The 23,136-nt window shown below is 39.6% G+C and overlaps 1 protein-coding gene across 2 annotated transcripts in view; it reads right to left on the reverse strand.

Annotated features, from left to right (window-relative positions):
* LOC133610660 (growth arrest-specific protein 7-like) overlaps window positions 1-12,325 on the reverse strand; it is a 165,740-nt gene extending 153,415 nt beyond the window's left edge. The window contains exon 1 of one of the 2 annotated variants that reach the window (XM_061967144.2): window positions 11,969-12,325. In XM_061967144.2, the coding sequence (XP_061823128.1) occupies window positions 11,969-12,148 (180 nt within the window). In that variant the 5' untranslated portion in view covers window positions 12,149-12,325. The remainder of the gene's footprint in view (window positions 1-11,968) is intronic. The other variant, XM_061967142.2, reaches the window with a different exon arrangement.
* Between the last annotated feature and the right edge of the window lie 10,811 nt (window positions 12,326-23,136).

Genomic DNA, 23,136 nt, shown 5'->3' on the forward strand with positions numbered 1-23,136 from the left:
AAGGTGGCGTGGTCGACGGTGTCGAACGCAGCAGACAGATCTAAAAGCACCAGGACAACATATTTACCAGAATCAGTGGACAGGAGGATATCGTTAAAAACTTTTAGAAGCGCTGACTCTGTGCTGTGGAGGGCTTTAAAACCGGACTGGAACAGCTCAGTGATACCATTATCCTCTAAGAAGGGCAGCAACTGACTGTAGACAACCTTCTCTAATATTTTGGAAATGTATGGAAGATTAGAGATAGGTCTGAAGTTAGAGAGGAGAGAGGGGTCGAGGCTGGGTTTTTTAAGTAGAGGTCGTACCACTGCATGTTTAAACTCTACTGGAACTATTCCAGAAGAGAGGCTACTATTGATAATGTTAAGGACACTTGATCCAATAGTAGCAAGTACCTCCTTAAACAGGCGAGGTGGGAGGGCATCTGCAGGAGAACCAGAGGGCTTCATATGACTAACTGTGTCACTTAAAAAAGAAAAGGACACCGGCTCAAACTGATGGAAAACAGAAGAGAAATGCAGGGGAACAGAAGGGTCATATGAAGGCTGAGATAGACTGGCTCTAGTTGACACAATTTTGTCAGTGAAAAAATGGAGACAATTTTCACAGAATTCAAAAGAAGCATCAAAACCAGCAGATTTGGGAGCATCAATGACAGTGTTAATAGTTTTAAACAGAACTCTGGGGTTGTTACAGTTAGAAGATATAATCTGAGATAGATATATATTCATTTCTGCTTTTACAGTCATCTGAAAGGAAAACAGGCTTTCTTTAAAAATGGCAAAGGACACATGCAGCCTGTCTTTTTTCCATTTTCTCTCTGCTCTTCTACATACGCGCCTGGCAGCCCGAGTGACGTCATTCAACCAGGGTTGAGGCGTGGCTTTAGCGCGGCGGCATTTGAAAGGCGCGATCGTGTCCAGTGTTTGTGAACAGATAGAGTTGAACCCAGAAACCAACTCTTCAGTATTCAGACACACAGATGCTGCAGAATTATCATCACAAAGAGTCGAAAAAAATAGAGGAGAACCGAGCAGGAGACGAAGAATTAAACATGCGAGAGCGTTGGGGCGGTGCGCACAATTTAACTGGACACTGCGTGGGAATATCAAACAAGATCGGCATGTGATCAGAGAACACAGCGTCGCAAATGTCCAAATTAAAAACACACAAACCATACGAGAGCACTAAATCGAGTGTATGCCCGCGTTCATGTGTAGAACCACACACAGACTGTACAAAGTTAAATGAGTCGATTATATTCAGGAAGCTCCTGGAAAGCGGCTCATCTGGACAGCAGGTGTGAATATTAAAATCACCCACAATAAGGACACGATCATATTTGGGCAGGATTTCAGCCAGAAATTCAGAAAAGTCAGTTATAAAGTCTTTGTGGTACTTGGGTGGTCGATAGATGACGGCACACAGGACGACATCAGAAAGACCCAGTTCAAACATGCACAGTTCGAAGCTTGAAAAGGAGGATTGTAGGCGGATCTGACGGCATTTAAAGTCATTTTTAAAAACGACTGCTAATCCTAATAGGAGAAAATGTTCTCACACTTTACACATTATCACTGGCAAGGTTTTTGCGATTGGCGGCGCAGACCCGCTTCCTCCCGTAAAAACACAAGTGATATATTGTCGACAAATATAATTGTCGGCGACAAATTTTATTGTCAACATTTGTCGATTACGACGACTAATCGTTGCAGCCCTAATTCAAACACAGTGTTACTGTTTAAACTGTGTGTAATGTTTCAATGGCCAAAAATATTAAATGTATTTGTTAAATAAAACCGCTGCCTTGTTTTCAATGAATATTTAGGCATACTACGCGACTGTATTTTAATGTTGGTCATTATAGTGGTACTTGGAGAGCCAAGTTTTTTCTAAGGTGGAACTTGGTGAAAAAACTTTGAGAACTTCCGTGCTAAAGCTATCGTGCTCTTGAACATAAACAAAGAAGATCAGATGACGATCCATATTTTTTGTTACCACAAAATAATTTGTTAGCGTTTCCTACATTTCCAAGCATTTCCTACATAGAAATTCTGTAAAAATGCAAGAAAACTTACCAAAGGTTTCTATCTATCAGATGTAATAAACTGAATACCACACTTCTTTTTCATGACTGTACCACAGCATCAATAGTCCACTGATTTTGTTGAGAAATGATCTTCACCCTATCAATAAATAAACAGGTTTTTAAAAAGAAAGTAATATTTTATCTGAGTCTTTAAATTTGTTTGCTCGTTGATGATTTGTTTGGTTTTATATTGTGTAGTTATATTTATACGGTAATTATTATTCTGTGACTGTAAATTGTTTGCTTGTTTTCTTATTGATGCTTTTATTTTTTATTTTTTTCTGTATTGTGTAGTTATAATTATATGCTTTTACTTGTAATTGTATTGAATTGTGGACCCCAGGAAGACTAGTGGGTTGTTGAGGCAACCAGCTAATGGAGATCCTTAATAAAAAATAAAAATAAAAAATCAAATCAAAAATAAAAGCCATTCTAAAATATACAGGATCCATAGTTTATGTCATTACTTCATTGTTTTTGAAAACATGTCTTCACCATATCAATATTAGCCATTCAAAAATGTACATCATCCATAGTTTATTTCATTAGTTCAATGTTTTGTTTGATTTGAGAAATTCTCTTCACTACATCACTATAAGGCATTTTATGAATATATGATATATGACAATATTTGAAAACAAATATTGTAATTGTAAAAAAAAACAAATTTAGTTAAACTCAGGGATCACAGTGAGGTAAAAAATAGAGGAATTGAAAAATATCTGCTGGGGGTCAATTGGGGCCCTGACAGGGGTGCCGGGGCAGTGCCCCCTGAAATTGACAAAAATGTTTAAGAATAATGATATAATTATGATAACAAATATTGTAATAGTAAAAAGTCAAATATTTTGTTAAACTCGTGAGTCACTTAGTAAAGTCATGGATGTAAGATTGCATTCATGATATCTCATCTTAATAAATTCATGAGTATACTTAATAGTGCTTTTTAGGCAACTTTGGCCATGCAGGACTAGATCTAGTACAAGTTAGTGGGTTCAGTATTTTAAAAACATGATTAAAATCATGAAACATAATATCTACTTGTCAACAGCAATATACCATAGTATTACTTACTAAGAGTAGTAACTTATGAAAATGAATCATTAGGTGGTTTGTTGTTTCATTTTCTCAATCTTATTTCTCTGCATGTTTGCTTTCCCCGCAATGCTGTTTCAATGACAACCAACCTTTGCCACCATAGTTGATCACTTTCCAATCGCAGAGACTGCAAAGTGCTTTCCCTGGATCTTTGTGCTTGAAAACAAATTGCGAATGGGGCAACCACGACTTCTTTTTCTAACAATGACCAATTCCAAAAATTTTTTATCCTAACTTCCAACTGAGACACTGTTCCACGACTTGTTGAAAAAGTTGTGAGCTCGCCAGAGCGAGCAATGGCGAAACACGTATGTGTTATTTCAAAACTAAATCTCTACGCGGTAATCAATCCTACACTATGATATAACAACATTAAACACAAATACCTAAACATGCAAATATGTTATGGACACATTAAGGACATTTATGTTTCTTCCTCGCTCTGTACTCATTTCCGGGTGTTCCCGAATGTCAATGGAAGCAACGGACATAGACCAAACATTCTGTGATGTTCCAAGAATGGCAGCTCAGACAAATTCCCAGTTTGTCCTCAACACCGTTGTCATAACGGGGGGGGGGTTTCGCAACTTACTGCGAGGTTTGTTCTCCCGGGAAGCAATCGGACTATTCCGGACAAGGCGTGAAGGTAGGAACATATTTAATTATTCAAAACTCAAAAGGGTACAAAAAACAAAAAAGGCGCACAAGGCGAAGGCACAACTTAGCGCAGGAAACAAAAGCGAACACTAAGCATAAACTATGGACAGGGCAAAAACTCACTAACTGTGGCATGAACAAACAAAAGCTTACTTGGCAAGGCATGAAGCAAACAATCGCATGACACAAGCAATGACGCCAGGACGACTAACTGGCAAAGACAGGCTTAAAAATAATAGTCTCTGATTAGAGCAGGTGCGTGTCCTGAACACATGAGGCAGGTGAAACTAATCAGTCGCCATGGAAACTAAAACAAACAAGGATGCACAAAAACAGGAACTATTGGAGTCTTAAACTAACAGAAAATAACAAAAAACATGATCCAGACTACAGATTATGACAACCGTAGCCATCCGCTACACCACAAATGCAACCTGATCTGTTTTAGCGGTTTAATATGGACATCGAATAAAATAACCACGTTGGCTAGAAAAATTCCGTAATTCCGCTAAATAGAGGGCGTCTGGAATCCCTTTGAACGAGTGAGTCACTTAGTAAAGTCATGGATGTAAAATTGCATTCATGGTGTCTGCTACAAGTGTGTTTGTTTAATTTTAACATTAAGCTTTTTTTTTTTTACATGTAATCTTAACAAATTCATGAATATACTGTAATGGTGGCAAAATGACTGTGCACAACTCAGCCTTTCATTCGTATTTACAAAACTATCAATGTATAGCTAACGGGCAAGAACGCGACACACACTTACAAGAACAGGTCCTCGAACACTTCCTCGTTTCTTCTTCTCTCTCAAACTAGGTCTAACACTGCGGCAACCCCGCCAATGCCCTCTGCAGCCCCCACTGGGTAATTACAGTTCACTACACTATATTACCATATTCCTATATTTAAAACAGAATGGTATGCTTATGTGGGGGATTTCGACTGTTTTGGACTGGTAGTAGGACGGCGTGGCGCAGTGAAAGAGTGGCCGTGCGCAACCGGAGGGTCCCTGGTTCAATCCCCACCTAGTACCAACCTCTTCATGTCCGTTGTGTCCTGAGCAAGACACTTCACCCCTTGCTCCTGATGGGTGCTGGTTAGCGCCTTTCATGGCAGCTCCCTCCATCAGTGTGTGAATGTGTGTGTGAATGGGTAAATGTGGAAGTAGTGTCAAAGCGCTTTGAGTACCTTGAAGGTAGAAAAGCGCTATACAAGTACAACCCATTTATCATTTATTTATTTAGTAGTCGATCCACAGCAATTGTTCTGCCACACAATACCTTAATGCTAACGAGGGGAATTTACCCTTCAATGACTGCCGTTGGCTTTGACAGTTAGGATTGCTCGTTTGCAATAAAACAATTGGTTTTCTTACTACAATAGGGCGAAACCATCCTTGCCCAGGCACACCCTCCTGGTTTTTGTAGTATAAATATTTGGGGTTTCAGCACCAACCGTTGGACTAGATCTGACCAATCTAAGTCTATGAGCACGAACTGATGAAGTCTACTCGGATGAGCAACAAAATGTCTTTCAAGACAGGCCAAACAGTCCAGTTGCGAACGACTGAACGCCCTGAGATTCCCATCGCTACAATCATTTTTTCCCATCTACTGACTACTTTCATCCCCTTACCGCCTCACTAATGTGAGTGTGAATGCTGTCTGTCAGTGTTGGCCCTGCGATGAGGTAGCAACTTGTCCTTGGCCTTCAGCCCGAGATGGACAAGCGGTAGAAAATGGATGGATGGATAGATGGACAGTTAACCCAGGGGTCGCCAACCGTCGATCTTTGGGACCCTACCGGTCAACCGCGAAAATATAAGGAAATAAATAATGTATTATGATGACATCAGTGACACCCCTACCCGGAACAACAGACACGCCAACAGGCACGCATTTTAACGCCTCAACACGCCCACATGCCTCGCCCCTCTCTCTTCAGTCTCATATCCCGCGACCCATGTATCAAGATGCAAATCGAATTGTTCGTCACAAAGAGATTCACATCCCTACTAAATGGCGGAATAGAATAGAATAAAGAAATAATTACAATTGTAAGTGATTTTGTTACACGCCCTGTGTTTTGTCAGATTACAGTTGTGATCAAAATGTGATAATTTAATGATCCAATTTTATGACCAATACTGTCCTGTTTCTACTTGGTATTGGCTCGATACCCAAGAAGAATACATGCATAGTACATTTTAACAGAAGTGTAGCAAGAACCATGTTGCAAGAGAAAGTAAGGAAGTAAGTAAAGTATGTAAAAACATTTTATTTATAAAGCACTTTTCACAGATAAAATCACAAAGCGCTGTACAAAACATAGGTGAAGTAAAACAACAATTACATTTAAAACCACAGGAGCAACATCATAAAAAGGATACAAAGTGGATAAAAAATGATAGTTAAAAGGTGCATTAACAAAAAGCTTTACTAAAAAGAGAAGTTTTCAAATGTTTCTTAAAAGTTTCAACACAGTCAAGATCACGGAGGGACTGGTGCAAATTGTTCCAGAGTCTGGGAGCTACAGCCTGGAATGCCAGGTCTTTACGGGTTTTAAAACGAGTTTTCAGGATCTTTAGAAGACCCTGGCCTGAAGACCGGAGGCTGCACCTTGAAGAGTAGGGGCATAGCAAGTCAGTGATGTACTGAGGGGCCCCACCATACAACGCACGGAATGCCAGGACTAAAATGTTAAACTCAATGCGGAATTTAACTGGAAGCCAATGAAGACTGGATAAAACGGGGGTGATATGGGTTGTTGGTCAAAAGTCTGGCAGCCGCATTTTGTACAGTCTGAAGTCTCTTTAGCGTTGACTTGTTGAAAAGTGTGAAAAGAGAATTGCAATAGTCAATGCGAGACGAAATTAACGCATGAATGATCATTTCGAGATCCAATTTTGACAACAAATTTCTCACTTTAGAAATATTTTTGAGATGATAAAAACAGATTTTGGTCAGTTGACGACAGTGACCCTCCAAAGACATTTCCAAAACCAGATGTTAACAGCTAATTAGCAAGGAGATCAACATTAGTTTTGAGGGGAAAATACAACTGGGAATAACACAATATGTATATATATCAGCAGCTAAAATAGTAACATTTTGAACTCATTTTGAAATGGTTCTATTATCATTAACATGACAAATAATTTATCGCGATATATATCGTTATCGTAAGAGGCTGCAATAGGGTTGTAGGTATACCAGTATTAGTATAGTACAGCGATACTAATGAATCATTTTCGGTACTATATCGCCTCTGAAACTTACCCCCACCCCGCGCCCGTGTCGCCATCACGTCGTGTCATAGTTGGTTTTACGAGCAGACGAGCATGTTCGGCAGCACACAATCATGGAGTACTTACAAGCAAACACAGTGTGTAGACAGAAAAGGGAGAACGGACGCATTTTGGCGTAAAAACTAACGATAAAGGTGAAGTTATAACGCTGAAACGCCCTCAGGAAGAGATGCTTTAAGACATGGCTAGCTAGCTAGCGGCTAACGTCCATCCGCCGTCGGCAGTGTTTTAGCTACTTCTGAATCACTAATCCTGGTCTCCATGGCAACAAATAAAGTAAGTTTCTTACTAGGGATGTCCCGATCCAGGTTTTTGCACTTTCGATCCGATACCGATGTTGTTTTTGCACTTCTGATCCGATACCGATACTGGCCTATCCGAGCATGTATTAAAGTTTAAAGTTATTTAGCCTACTTAGTTGTCAGAATCATGTTGAAAAGGGTTTTAGTACTCTTGATAACAACTAGCCAGCTGAATTAGGGGAGTTTGAATAATACACAATGGTTGGTAACAAGAAACTGACCTGTTTATTCAAGGATAAACACAAAATAGACAAAATTATACATGACAAACAGAAATGGGATCATTGAACTAGAGCTGGGTGATATGGCCTTTTTTAAATTTTGCGATATTTTAAGGCCATATCGCGATACACGATATATATCTCGATATTTTGCCTTAGCCTTGAATGATGCATATAATCACAGCAGTATGATGATTCTATGTGTCTACATTAAAACATTCTTCTTCATACTGCATTAATATATGCTACTTTTAAACTTTCATGCAGAGAAGGAAATCACAACTAAAAAAAATCACAATTTTTTTCATACGGTGTTGATCTGGAAATGTTTGCCTCGACATTTTGATGGTGTGGGCGTGTGGCACCAAATGGAGATGTTGACGTGCGGAGTTTCAAATACTCTTCATTCTCTAGCAGGGGACTTTTCAAATGATGCTACAAATTAGCAGTAATGCTACTTTTTATAGCAACGCTTTTGCTCCACACTTGACAAATTATGGTTGTCTGTTCGACATATTCCCACTTGAAGCCAAACCACTGCCAGACGATGGACCCCCCGCTGTTTTTTGGGGGAATTAATTAATTCTTCCTTCATTCGTATTAACACTCGCACGCAATGTTCCCTCTAATTTTTCATGTGTGTGAGCAAACGCAAAAATTCCTGAGCATTCAGTGGAGCCCATGTGAACAACATCAGACGTGCACACTGTGGCTACACCAGCAGCACACCTGTCCCAAACCTGACTAAATAACAAGTTCAATTTCCATCCATCCATCCATCCATTTTCTACCACTTGTCCCTTTCGGGGTCGCGGGGGGTGCTGGAGCCTATCTCAGCTGCATTCGGGCGGAAGGCGGTGTACACGCTGGACAAGTACCCACCTCATTGCAGGGCCAACACAGATAGACAGACAACATTCTCTTATTATTACAATCAAATGACAGCAGTCATTTCCATGAGATTATTTTCTAATATAAGTGTTTAGGCCCACTTACAATGACAATAACAACAAATATTGTTTTTCATGAACTATGTACTTGTATTGTTTGTCTGGGTGGAGGTCCTGCTTTGGAAATAACTTGTACCCCTTTCAGACATTGCATTTAGTTCCCATTAAAACATTCACATGTTGCTCAATGAGATGTAAGCAGGGGGTCATGTGTACATTCCTGCAACTTCCTGTTTGTAAAAAATATATTTTTATTAGTATTTATTTAATATACTAACAGCATTTCATTATTAATATTTATAAATTAAGATTCCTAATAAATGACACTAGAATAAGCACACATTTGATTGGTAAATCATAGTGTAACGACCTAGAATGACTTTATGTGTGGTGTTGGAGTTGTCCAACTTTTTGTGTGGCTGTAAACGCATTACTGGCTAAGTGCCATATGTGCATGTGTTGACGCAAGAGAGAAAGAGCGAGCGGCTGCTGTTGATATAACAAAGTTGCTTTTGGTCTGGTTTGTACTGCAGAAAATGACCACTTTTGCTAGATATCATTTTTTTTAACAATGTTTTGGTGATGTGTTTATGGCCGACAATAAAGAGCTTTGCTCAATAAAGTGATCGATGGAATTCATGTCCTCAAAGCGTCTCGACAGACGTTACAATATTTGAACAATGATGACGAAAACGGTTTTCTCGGTCGTGTCCGTGCCGTGTCGAAAATTGTTATGCGCTTTTTTTTAATTTGATTTTGAGCGTGGCATATAATTGCTGTGCGCAGAGGACGCTTGAGCAGTGCCCAATTGCGCAGGCGCGCACCTTAGAGGGAACGTTGCTCGCACGGCTGCGTTAGCATCAAAGCTAACGTTAGCCTTGCTGCTACCTCACTGCTGGGAGACGGCGTATACGTATGTTACGTATGACGTGACAGTATGTGACGTGTGTAAGAAAGTGCGCTTGCTGTCTGTGAGAAGGAGACACATGAAAGAGTGAGAAGAGCCTGTCGTGTAATGCCAGCAGCTAAAGGCAACTGCGTGAGAATCAACAGACCTGTGGATGTGTTGAAGGTGTGCTGGAAAACACGGAACGGAACTTAGGGAGCAGCAGAAAAGTGGAATGTATTATTTAAATCAGTGCGTTGGAAAACACGGACCGGAGTTTTTTTTTTTAAAACTGGATCTGGATCGGCATTTTCCCATGCCTTGCCGATACGCATTTTTTGGCAAATATCGGATCGGGACATCCCTATTTCTTACAAGTATCATCCCTGCAGGACAAGGAATAGCAAAACATGCTTCACTACACACCGTAGCTCACCGGCATCAAAATGTAAACAAACGCCATGGGTGGATCTACACCTAGCATCCACTGTAATGATATCAAGTACAGGCACGTATCTAAATGGTAAATGGGTTATACACTGCATAGCGCTTTTCTACCTACGAGGTACTCAACGCGCTTTTGACACTATTTCCACATTCACCCATTCACACACACATTCACACACTGGGGGTGGGAGCTGCCATGCAAGGCCCTAACCACAACCCATCAGGAGCAAGGGTGAAGTGTCTTGCTCAAGGACACAACAGACGTGACGAAGTTGGTAGTAGGTGGGGATCGAACCAGGAACCCTCAGGTTTCTGGCACGGCCACTCTCCCAACCGCGCCACGCCGTCCCCATCTAGTCGATACTACTATGATTACGTCGATATTTTTTGGCATCACAACATCTTCTTTCGTTTTTTTTAAATTCACATTATGTTTATAAACTCAGGAAATATGTCCCTGGACACATGAGGACTTTGAATGTGACCAATGTATGATCCTGTAACTACTTGGTATCGGATAGATACCCAAATGTGTGGTATCATCCAAAACTAATGTAAAGCATCAAACAACAGAAGAATAAGTGATTATTACATTTTAACAGAAGTGTGGACAGAACATGTTAAAAGAGAAAGTAAGCAGATAATAACAGTAAATGAACAAGTAGATTAATAATCCATTTTTATATAATAAAAAAAAATTATTTTTATTTTTATATAATAAAAAAATAAAAAAATAATAGAATGAGAAATAATTAAATGATAAATGGGTTGTACTTGTATAGCGCTTTTCTACCTTCAAGGTACTCAAAGCGCTTTGACACTACTTCCACATTTACCCATTCACACACACATTCACACACTGATGGAGGGAGCTGCCATGCAAGGCGCTAACCAGCACCCATCAGGAGCAAGGGTGAAGTGTCTTGCTCAGGACACAACGGACATGACGAGGTTGGTACTAGGTGGGGATTGAACCAGGGACCCTCGGGTCGCGCACGGCCACTCTTCCACTGCGCCACGCCGTCCCTCAAATGACACAATATGTTCCTGCATACGTCAGCAGACTAACTAGGAGCCTTTGTTTACTTACTACTAAAAGACAAGTTGTCTTGTATGTTCACTATTTTATTTAAGGACTTAACTGCATTAAGAAACACATGTTTAATATACCCTAAGTTTTTTTGTTAAAATAAAGCCAATAATGCAATTTTTTTTGTGGTCCCTTTTATTTAGAAAAGTACCGAAAAGTATCGAAATAATTTTAGTACCGGTACCAAAATATTGGTATCATTACAACACTAGGCTGCAATATATAAATATATAAATATAAATATATATATATATATATATATATATATATATATATATATATATATATATATATATATACATATATATATATAAATATATATATATATATATATATATATATATATATATATATATTTATATATATATATATATATATATATATGTATGTGTGGGGAAAAAAAATCACAAGACTATTTCATCTCTACAGGCCTGTTTCATGAGGGGGGTACCCTCAATCATCAGGAGATTTTAATGGGAGCATTCGCATACCATAGTACCCCCCCTCATGAAACAGGCCTGTAGAGATGAAATAGTCTTGTGATTTTTTTTCCCACACATACATATATTGCGCTCTACTACGGTATCGAGCACTATTTTTTGGATAACCTTATTAAGACATATATATATATATATATATATATATATATATATATATATATATATATATATATATATATATATATATATATCACGATATAGATTTGAGGCCAAATTACCCATCACTAGTTCTGCAGCACTCCATGTGTGCTGGAGTGTGTCAGTGGATGAGAAGACGACTTCATCAAATGTTTTCACCACTACACGTGTGTATAGATGTACAATTCAAATGTGATTTATGTCCAAAAGTTATACAAATCCGTGAGTCACATGTGCAACAAAAGTGACGACATGTTTTACTTCCGCTCACACATCTTACCTCGAACACCTGGACATAACTTGAAGGAAACCATCCTCTCGCTCCATCTTTCTCTCCTTCCCACCATCCTCCAGGCGGAGACTGCACCACCTTGATCATCTCCCCGGCATCGAAGCTCAGCCCCTGCTGGTGCTGCTCCGCGCTGAACGGGTACAAACTTTTGCAATATGATCCAGACATCGTCCGCCGAACTTCTGTACTAAGTCGGTCTGTAAAATCCCACCGCTCGTACTGAATAAAAGAATCTACACAAACAACTGTTTTCCCCCCCGAAACTTGAGTAAAGTAGTTGAACAGGTCTATGCCTGCACGCCCCTCGCGGTTCTGCTCCGCCAGTAAAAGGGGCGACTCTGCTCTGCCAACTGTGGAGTCCGGCGTCAAGACACCGAGCAACACCAAATATCCGGAAAATATTTCAAAATAAAAGCTCTTTGTTTTGATTTCGAAAATAGGCCATGTACTGTATATACATTACCTTTACCAAACATTGCCTATTTTATTACATTAATTAATTTATTGTATTGTTTATTATATTTAGTATTCATTTATACGTAGAATATTTATATGTTGATGCTACTAAATTAGGGATGTCCGATAATGGCTTTTTTTTTGCCGATATCCGATATTCCGATATTGTCCAACTCTTAATTACCGATTCCGATATCAACCGATACCGATATATGCAGTTGTGGAATTAACACATTATTATGCTTAATTTTGTTGTGATGCCCCGCTGGATGCATTAAACAATGTAACTTTACCATGAATGGATTAACGTGGACCCCGACAAGTTGAAAAACTTATTCGGGTGTTACCATTTAGTGGACAATTGTACGGAATATGTACTGTACTGTGCAATCTACTAATACAACTTTCAATCAATCAATCAATCAAAAACAAGGTTTTCCAAAATAAGAGAACAACTTCAACTCCACTTATGGAAAAAAGTGCCATATTTATTATTGAAGTCACAAAGTGCATTATTTTTTTAACATGCCTCAAAACAGCAGCTTGGAATTTGGGACATGCTCTCCCTGAGATAATCTTGATACCCACTACAACTATGGGAGATACTATACTTTGACTTTCACAAAGTGCATTTTTTTTTTTTTTTTTTTTTTTTTTTTAAACATGCCTCAAAACAACAGCTACAAAAACAATGAAGGCACACAGCTTCAGTCCACAGTATACAGGCCTACGTCCGTGTTTTACCGGATATGTACCGCTCCGTACAGCGGCGTTTTAAAAAGTGATTAATTTTACTTCTTGAAACCGATATCAATCATTTCCGATTTTACATTTTTAAAGCATTTATCGGCCGATGATATCGGCAGGCCGATATTATCGGACATCTCTAATTAAAATGGTGACATAATTTATTGTACACTGCTAATTATTTGCCACTTGCCAAGATCTAAAATGTTATTTTTACAAATCTCCCTTGTTTTTAAGACCAATGTACTTATTTTTAATCACTGTCTAATCTTTAATTATATTGTTTCTATTCTAGGGTTAAAAGGTAAACATTTAGAAAAATAACTATTCAAATAAAAATATTTTTGTTTTCCCCATATAGAAAATCGTGTTTAAAGATTCTGCAACATCCTCGGGATGTTGCAGAATAGATTAAAATAAAATAAAATACGCATTTCTATCTTAAGAGTCCTGCTAATTTTCAGATATACAAATCTTAATTTAGGATGTTTTATCAAGTAAAATTATCTACCCATGCAACTAGTTAAATTCACTAGTTTAGAGTATTTTTATCTTATATTTTGACAGCTTTTTTTGCAGTAAATGTACACTGGTGCTATTGTCAAGCTAATCTATTGCACTTTTTTGTCTCTTGCTTGACAAATGTAGTTTTAACTACTTTAATAAGGCCACAGGGGGGCACAATTTACCAGCACTGAGGAAGAAAAGTGGCATTCAAATTTGTTTACTAGATGAGATTGTAATCCAGTTGTTGTATCATCCAGCCATCCATCCATTTCCTACCGCTTATTCCCTTTGGGGTCGCGGGGGGCGCTGGAGCCTATCTCAGCTGCACTCGGGCGGAAGGCAGGGTACACCCTGGACAAGTCGCCATCTCATCACAGTTGTTGTATCATACGTTTTTCAAATACATTTTTAAAAATAGGTTACAGCAGAGGTTTATAGCTAAGACACTTATAAGTAAATATAATTAAATAGTGTTTTTATCCTTAAAAAAAGGACAAAAATGGCCATGGTCTGGATTTACAGTATGTACGGCCTTTCGACAGGATGGTGTGTTTATGTCTGTGGTTTTGTACAGCTTGGGGTTTTATAGCATTTAGCCTGATAGCCTAAAAGCAAAATTTGTGTCTCATAAAACCAAAAAACCTTATTCAATATCCAAGCGAGATTTCATGTGAGGTCTTTTCAACAGTGGCTTTCTCTTTTCTAGCTTTGACTAGTATAGAACTAGATGTAACAATTGTTGCATGTACTACAGTAGAGAAGGGATTCATATGGGGGGGCTAGTATGTCACTGTACATAGCAAAAGTTGGAATTGCCCCAAAATACATTTGAATATTTTTAAAACTCTATTGCCATCTGATGGATGAAGTGGAAAGTGCACCTCTCAATTTGTCACGTTTCATGTGTCATGTGTATACCGTGACGAATTGGGCCATATGAATCCTCTTTCTACAGTACATCTGTCCCATCTGGGCTACAGACGCTTTTTGTCTTTGGTGGCCTCCCTTTGCCACCTTCCTTCCAATCTGCCCAGTCCCTGAGTTTGTGAGGTTGGCCAGATCCCTCCATTTATCAAATATAGATTGACTTGGATGCTTATTGGGTTGGAAATTTCCTTGTCGCCGACTCCTTTCCTATACTTTTTAATTACATCTTCTCAGAGTTCCTTGGACTGTTCTTTTGTCCTACTCTTTTTGATTGCAGCCGTACTACTAATGAACCCGGGACTGGACTTCCCAGACACAGGTGTATTTATCCCTCGCCACATCACGCTTTAATTATCACATCCATTTTCTACCGCTTGTCCCTTTACATATTTTGGCCTAAACTATACAGTGCATCCGGAAATTATTCACAGTGCTTCAATTCATTCACATTTTGTTATGTTACAGCCTTGTTCCTAAATGAAATACATTCATGTTTGTCCTCAAAATTCTACACACAATACTCCATAATGACAATGTGGAAAAAAAAACGTTTTAAAATATTTTTGCAAATGTATTAAAAATAAAAAAACTAAGACCAGCTCAGTGGCCTTGTGGTTAGAGTGTCTGCCCTGAGACTGGAAGGTTGTGAGTTCAAACCCCGGCCGAGTCATACCAAAGACTATAAAAATGGGACCCATTGCCTCCCTGCTTGGTACTCAGCATCAAGGGTTGAAATTGGGGGGTTAAATAACCAAATGTTATGGGGGTTGAGGTGGGAGGGAGGGTAGCGGGGGGTGTATATTGTAGCGTCCCGGAAGAGTTAGTGCTGCAAGGGGTTCTGGGTATTTGTTCTGTTGTGTTTATGTTGTGTTACGGTGCGGATGTTCTCTCGAAATGTGTTTGTCATTCTTGTTTGGTGTGGGTTCACAGTGTGGCGCATATTTGTAACAGTGTTAAAGTTGTTTATACGGCCACCCTCAGTGTGACCTGTATGGCTGTTGATCATTCACTTGTGTGTGTGTGAAAAGCAGTAGATATTATGTGATTGGGCCGGCAAGCGAAGGCAGTGCCTTTAAGGTTTATTGGCGCTCTGTACTTCTCCCTACGTCCGTGTACACAGCAGCGTTTTAAAAACTCATACATTTTACTTTTCGAAACCGATACCGATAATATCTGATATTACATTTTAAAGCATTTATCGGCCGATAACATCGGCAGTCCGATATTATCAGACATCTCTAGTTTTAGTCGATAAATTCCTCAACATTTTAGTACATTTTCAGTAAATTTTGTCGACTAAAAATATAAAGTATAACTGAAGATGTCTTGAAACCCCTTTTATTGGGGTTATTGCAGACCATCTCAAAAAAGATCTGAACTCTATGAATAAGTACATTTTACACTAACTTTACTGTGTTATTATTTTAGCTGAAATTAAGCATTGTTTTCAAATGTTGAATAATACATGACCAAAATGGTCTTATGAAAAAACTAGTTTTACCTATATTTTGGATAACTACACTGAGTGTGCACAATGGGCGCCTTGGCCAATATCCCGTCTAAATATACCAACTAGTCTTATAAATGTAGGATGTATATATATCTCACATACCTGTCCTCCTTTGTGTGTTGTCTAGTTGTGAACAGTGTGCCGAGGACATCGATTATAGTGCACTGTACAAATATCTTGCTTATTAAATTGACAGGCAAGCTCGCCCATAGTGTACAACAAAAGTAGTGGTAGAGTAAGCAGTCTTGCTCCTGCTCTATTGTCTTTAATAATAACAATAATTCAGTACAGCAGTGACGTGCAGTCACTAGAGGCAGGTGAGGCAGGGCCTCACCTGCCATCATGGAAAGAAAAAAAATGTAAAAAGAAAAAAAATTAATTAAATTGTTAAATGTATCCAGTGATTATACTATAAAGTTATTTTCCATTTAACTTCACCAGTTTTAGATTATTTTTATTCAAAATCGCTGAATTTTCACATTTGCCGTTCAAATACTGAGAAGAGACGGACAGTGCAGTGATCAGCAGCCAGTTGAGGCACGTCACTCAGTTGTGCCTCAACATGGATTGCGGACTCGGCTAACTGCTGGCCTGCTGTGCAGTGAGACCGTATTGCTATATGAACTATATTATACATTTCCATAGTTTAGTTAGCTGAGGTATATAATGTACAGTGTATTTTGTCAACAACTGTATGTGTGTAACGTATTTCTTGTGCTGAGCGATCATAAAAGGACTGCAAAAGACGCACTGGCTGAGGCTCGCAGTAATCCCGCCTCCTGCACCCCCGCCGTAGAATGCACCCCCTGACGGGAGTGTTATATCAACTAAAGCCAGAGGTGGGTAGTAACGCGCTACATTTACTCCGTTACATCTACTTGAGTAACTTTTGGGATAAATTGTACTTCTAAGAGTAGTTTTAATGCAACATACTTTTACTTTTACTTGAGTATATTTATAGAGAAGAAACGCTACTTTTACTCCGCTACTTTTATCTACATTCAGCTCGCTACTCGCTACTAATTTTTATCGATCTGTTAATGCACGCTTTGTTTGTTTTGGTCTGTCAGACAGACCTTCATAGTGCCTGCGTTTCAACAAATACAGTCACTGGTGACGTTCACTCCGTTCCACCAATCAGATGCAGTCACTGGTGACGTTGGACCAATCAAACAGAGCCAGGGGTCACATGACCTGACTTAAACAAGTTGAAAAACTTATTGGGGTGTTACCATTTAGTGGTCAATTGTACGGAATATGTACGGTACTGTGCAAACTACTAATAAAAGTTCCAATCAATCAATCAAAAGTGTGAAGGAAATAAGACCATTTTTTATTTCAACCGTCAAAAGCCTAAAGACTGACTGCACAGTTCCTGTCTTCACAATAAAAGTGCCGCTCCATCGCGCCTGCGCTTTCAAAATAAGAGTCTCCGAAAGCCTGTTCAAACAAGCTAGCAAGCTACGGAGTTTGCCGCCAATGTATTTCTTGTAAAGTGTATAAAAACGAATATGGAAGCTGGACATATAAGATGCCAAAAACCAACCACTTTCATGTGGTATTAGACAGAAAGGAGGAACTTTTTTTCTCCTCCATTTGAAAACGTGGACGTTTGTCATCACTACTGTCTGATTCCAATCAATGCAAGTCATCAGAATCAGGTAATACACCAACTTATATTCTTGTCTTCATAAAAGAAAGGAATCTATATGTGTTAAACATGCATGTATATTCATTAAAACACTATTAACATGTAAACAAAAACGGCAAAACAAATAAATATAAATTATATACTGTATATATCAATGTATGTGTGTATATATGTATATATATATATATATATATATATATATATATATATATATATATATATGTGTGTGTGTGTGTGTGTATATATATATATATATATATACATATGTATATATATATATATATATATATATGTGTGTGTGTGTGTGTGTGTATATATATATATATACATATGTATATATATATATATATATATATATATATATATGATATGTGTGTGTATGTTACTCATCAGTTACTCAGTACTTGAGTAGTTTTTTCACAACATACTTTTTACTTTTACTCAAGTAAATATTTGGGTGACTACTCCTTACTTTTACTTGAGTAATAAATCTCTAAAGTAACAGTACTCTTACTTGAGTACAAATTCTGGCTACTCTACCCACCTCTGACTAAAGCCCACACTTAAACTTTCCACGTGCAAGATTGAATCTATTTAAAAAAGTTATTTAATAAGAAGCCAAAAAGTGCAAAAACAATAATGTTCGTGTTGGAGGAGTTGTGATTGACTGCAGGGCCACAACATTAGGTACACCTGCAGACTGCAGCACGGATTTCATATTTCATTCATTCACAACTCCTCCAACACGAACATTATTGTTTTTGCACTATTTGGCTTCTTATTGAGCTGCTGCATTGTTTGGTTGGGTTGTTTATTTCTTTTGAGTAACTTACTTCTACATTTCTAAAAGGGGAGGAATGTTTGTCTATGTTTGTCTGTTGCCATCTCCTGGTGAATGTTGGCTATAGCGTACTGTGGTTACTTTTTGGTTGGCCAACGATTTACGTGGTGTTGGGCACCTGACGTCAAGTGTGTTGAGTCTGTTCTGAAGTCTACAGTAAAGAGACGTACTTCATCACCTCGCCTGGTTATTGCCTCCAACCCAATATATTACATAAAGGTAAGACCATAATAATGTTTTTTTTATTAAATGTGCTTTTTTGTGTGCTACAGTTTGTATGTGTAAAGTTAAAGTTAAGTTAAAGTACCAATGATTGTCACACACACACTAGGTGTGGTGAAATTTGTCCTCTACATTTGACCCATCCCTTGACCACCCCCTGGGATGTGAGGGGAGCAGTGGGCAGCAGCGGCGCCACGCCCGGGAATAATTTTTGGTGATTTAACCCCCAATTCCAACCCTTGATGCTGAGTGCCAAGCAGGGAAGAATGCTGGTATGAGCTTTTAAACATAACCCGTTAACTGCTGCCAATCAAATGGTGAATAAGAAAGTCTTTAGGGTTCATATGTTTGTAAATCTGACTGTGATGAAGTCAGTGCCTCACCAGCCATGAACCTCACCGCACGTCACTGCAGTACAGTATGAGTCTTTCGGAAAAATTAGCTTTGGCCTACTTACTGTTGCGTAGATGTCCTGATGATTAGCCTCCAGATGGCGCTTCAAGGTGGTTGTATTTTTACCGGAGAAAATGGAGCCACAGGGTTTACAACGTGAAACTTTGTCTACCGTGGCAAAGGTGAAGTGTGTCCATATGTCTTCTCTTTCTTCCAGGTGTAGAAGACATATTGTAATTATGTGTGTAACAATACAGTAGGGATGTAACGATAGGAGAATTTCATATCAACTGTGACCAAAATGATCACAGTTAACATTAATTGTTGCATGTACTCAAAAGGTTTTGTAAACATAACTAAATAAATAGACTATTTTGTATGTTTTGTGTTTCTTATGCTTTACTGAAGTGTTTTAGTCTTAGTGTTGTATCTGTTTTATAGGTTAAGCTTTATTGTTGTACTGTAATTAGTTTGTACTGTAGCACTTTACGATTTATTTAAATGAAAAGGGTGTAATGAATAAAGTCTATTATAATTATGATTTACTTCTGGCGTGCCTCCGTGTCTTTTCCTCTGAGAAGAAATTGATCATCATAATTCCGTGTTAAGAGAGCACATCTTGTAGGGTTAATGTGCAGAATTCAATATCTTAGCTGCGCAGACAGTAATGTGTTTATAGAAGTTTAGATTGGGGTATGTTGCTTTTAACGGGGAAAGACGTGTCTCTTGTTTTCATGCTAGTATTTAAGCTAGCGAGACGGCACCAGTCAGTCCGTGAGTTTATCAAAGTGCAATCATCAATCTCAGTTTTTTGTTCAGTTTAATTCTAAAGGGGAATACTAACCGTCAAGAGTTTTGTCGCGGTGATCATTAATACCGTTTATTGTTACATCCATACAATATAGTCTTGTTTCCTCAGTGTCTTAGTAGTTGTTAATCTGATTGGATCCGCGTGATGTACTAGATTCCTAATTTGTTCCACTCGCCAAAAGACAAAATTAAATCCATTCATTTTCTACCGCTTGTCCCTTTTGGGGTCGTGGGGGTGCCGGAGCCTATCCCAGCTGCACATGGGCGGAAGGCAGGGTACACCCTGGACAAGTCTCCACCTCATCACAGGGTCAACACAGATAGACAGACAAAATTCACACTCACATTCACACACTAGGGTCAATTTAGTGTTGTCAATCAACCTATCCCCAGGTGCATGTCTTTGGAGGTGGGAGGAAGCTGGAGTACCCGGAGGGAACCCACGCAGTCACGGGGAGAACATGCAAACCCCACACAGAAAGACCCAGGACCTTTGTATTGTGAGGCACAAGTACTAACCCCTGTTCCACGGTGCTGCCCGGCGAAATTAAATATGATTGGATATCGTCTCCGTCAATTTTTTTCGCCTCGTTTTTATACGTCGACTAAATTGTCAATTCCGACATTGTTTTCGTCGATGTGCATTTCTTGTGATTTGTTATCGTCCTATTTTAGTCAGTGGAAAATAGGTCGTTAACGATAACTAAGACAAACATTTTTAGTCAACGAAATGAACACACTGCTGTCTCCGACTGCTCACCCACGTCTTCGGAGCAGACGGGTGAGCAAATGTCCCACAAACTGCGAAGGCCAAAATGCTTGTCCTCTTTTCTTAATCTTATAATAATAATAACAATAATAATAATAATAATATTAATAATAATAATAATTACTTTGCGCAGAAAATGTTGAGATTGTTTGCACAAAATCCTAGAAATCATCACAAATGCGCCAGGGCTGAGACCTACTAGAATTGGCGCCATTTTTACTTCCTTAAAAACTGCAGCACATGTGACGTCATGATGTCATGTCTGCATGCGGGTCAGATTGCGTTCACATTAGACATCACATTTTTTTTGTAATTTGAACGACTCCATATAAAAGATCAGCTTTGACAAAACAATTTTGAATTGGACATCCTATCCTGCAGTGTGAACATAGCATGACACCAGACAGTGACCACACCACATTACCCTCTCATGATTGGTTGGAAGGTATTAAGCACTGCCATTTCTTCACACCTCCAGGTGTAGTCATATACCACTCGTGTCCTCCCCCCTCACAGCGTGTTCGGTTCCCATTCGATGTCCTTCCCTTCCAGTTCAAGTTTGACAAAGTCTTTCAAAAACATTTCAAGCACCTAGTGGCAATTGTATGCTAATAAATGCACACACGTATGTACAGTATGGAAGGAATCCATAGGATGTTGTCAAGCTACGCGCCGAGTTCAAAACATCCATGAATGAACTCTACCAATGAGGATACACACCGGCTTTGCTTTACCCTGCTAGACTACGCATCACCATGCCTGGCGGGGAGAGGAGGTGGCTCCTGTCGACCCCGGAGACTGACAAATTTGTCCAAAGGTTGAACATACAGTAAGCAGATGTTTTTGTTGGCACTGTACTATCTTTTTTCCAAGTGAACTTTCTTGTGCAGGGTAAACCTTTTTTTTCACATAGGGTATACTGGTTATACCGCACACTTTGATTTTCACTTGGGGTTACACTCGCAGTGAGTGATTTTTTTTGCAATACATTTAACTTTCTAGACTTTAATTAAGAATATGGGTCATTTAATTTTTTACTAGTTTTGTTTTATTCATTTTTGTCTGTGCTACCTTTCCAAGACTATGTACTGGGCCAAATCTTCAGATGCCCTACAGAGTTTATTTGCACTCAATGCCTAACATTTTTCTTTCAAGAGGGGGTTATACACGAACATTTTTTATTTTATTTATCCATCCATCCATCCATCCATCAATCCATCTTCTTCCGCTTATCCGAGGTCGGGTCGCGGGGGCAACAGCCTAAGCAGGGAAGCCCAGACTTCCCTCTCCCCAGCCACTTCGTTCAGCCGGGAGACATAGTCTTCCCAGCGTGTCCTGGGTCTTCTCCGTGGCCTCCTACCGGTCGGACGTGCCCTAAACACCTCCCTATGGAGGCGTTCGGGTGGCATCCTGACCAGATGAACGAACCACCTCATCTGGCTCCTCTCGAAGTGGAGGAAAAGCGGCTTTACTTTGAGCAGAGCTTCTCACCCAATCTCTAAGGGAGAGCCCCGCCACCCGGCGGATGAAACTCATTTCGGCCGCTTGTACCCGTGATCTTGTCCTTTCGGTCATAACCCAAAACTCATGACCATAGGTGAGGATGGGAACGTAGATCGACCGGTAAATTGAGAGCTTTGCCTTCCAGCTCAGCTCCTTCTTCACCACAACGGAACGATACAGCGTCCGCATTACTGAAGACGCCGCACCGATCCGCCTGTCGATCTCACGATCCACTCTTCCCTCACTTGTGAACAAGACTCCGAGGTACTTGAACTCCTCCACTTGGGGCAGGGTCTCCTCCGCAACTCGGAGATGGCCCTCCACCCTTTTCCGGGCGAGAACCATGGACTCGGACTTGGAGGTGCTGATTCTCATCCCAGTCGCTTCACACTCAGCTGCGAACCGATCCAGTGAGAGCTGAAGATCCTGGCCAGATGAAGCCATCAGGACCACATCATCTGCAAAAAGCAGAGACCTAATCCTGCAGCCACCAAACCGGATCCCCTCAACGCCTTGACTGCGCCTAGAAACTCTGTCCATAAAAGTTATGAACAGAATCAGTGTCAGAGGGCAGCCCTGGTGGAGTCCAACCCTCACTGGAAACGTGTCCGACTTACTGCCGGCAATGCGGACCAAGCTCTGACACTGATTATACAGGGAGCGGACCGCCACAATCAGACAGTCCGATACCCCATACTCTCTGAGCACTCCCCACAGCACTTCCCGAGGGACACGGTCGAATGCCTTCTCCAAGTCCACAAAGCACATGTAGACTGGTTGGGCAAACTCCCAGCACCCTCAAGGACCCTGCCGAGAGTAT

Source organism: Nerophis lumbriciformis, linkage group LG11, assembly GCF_033978685.3.
Source record: "Nerophis lumbriciformis linkage group LG11, RoL_Nlum_v2.1, whole genome shotgun sequence".
In the NCBI taxonomy this organism is placed as follows: Eukaryota; Metazoa; Chordata; class Actinopteri; order Syngnathiformes; family Syngnathidae; genus Nerophis; species Nerophis lumbriciformis.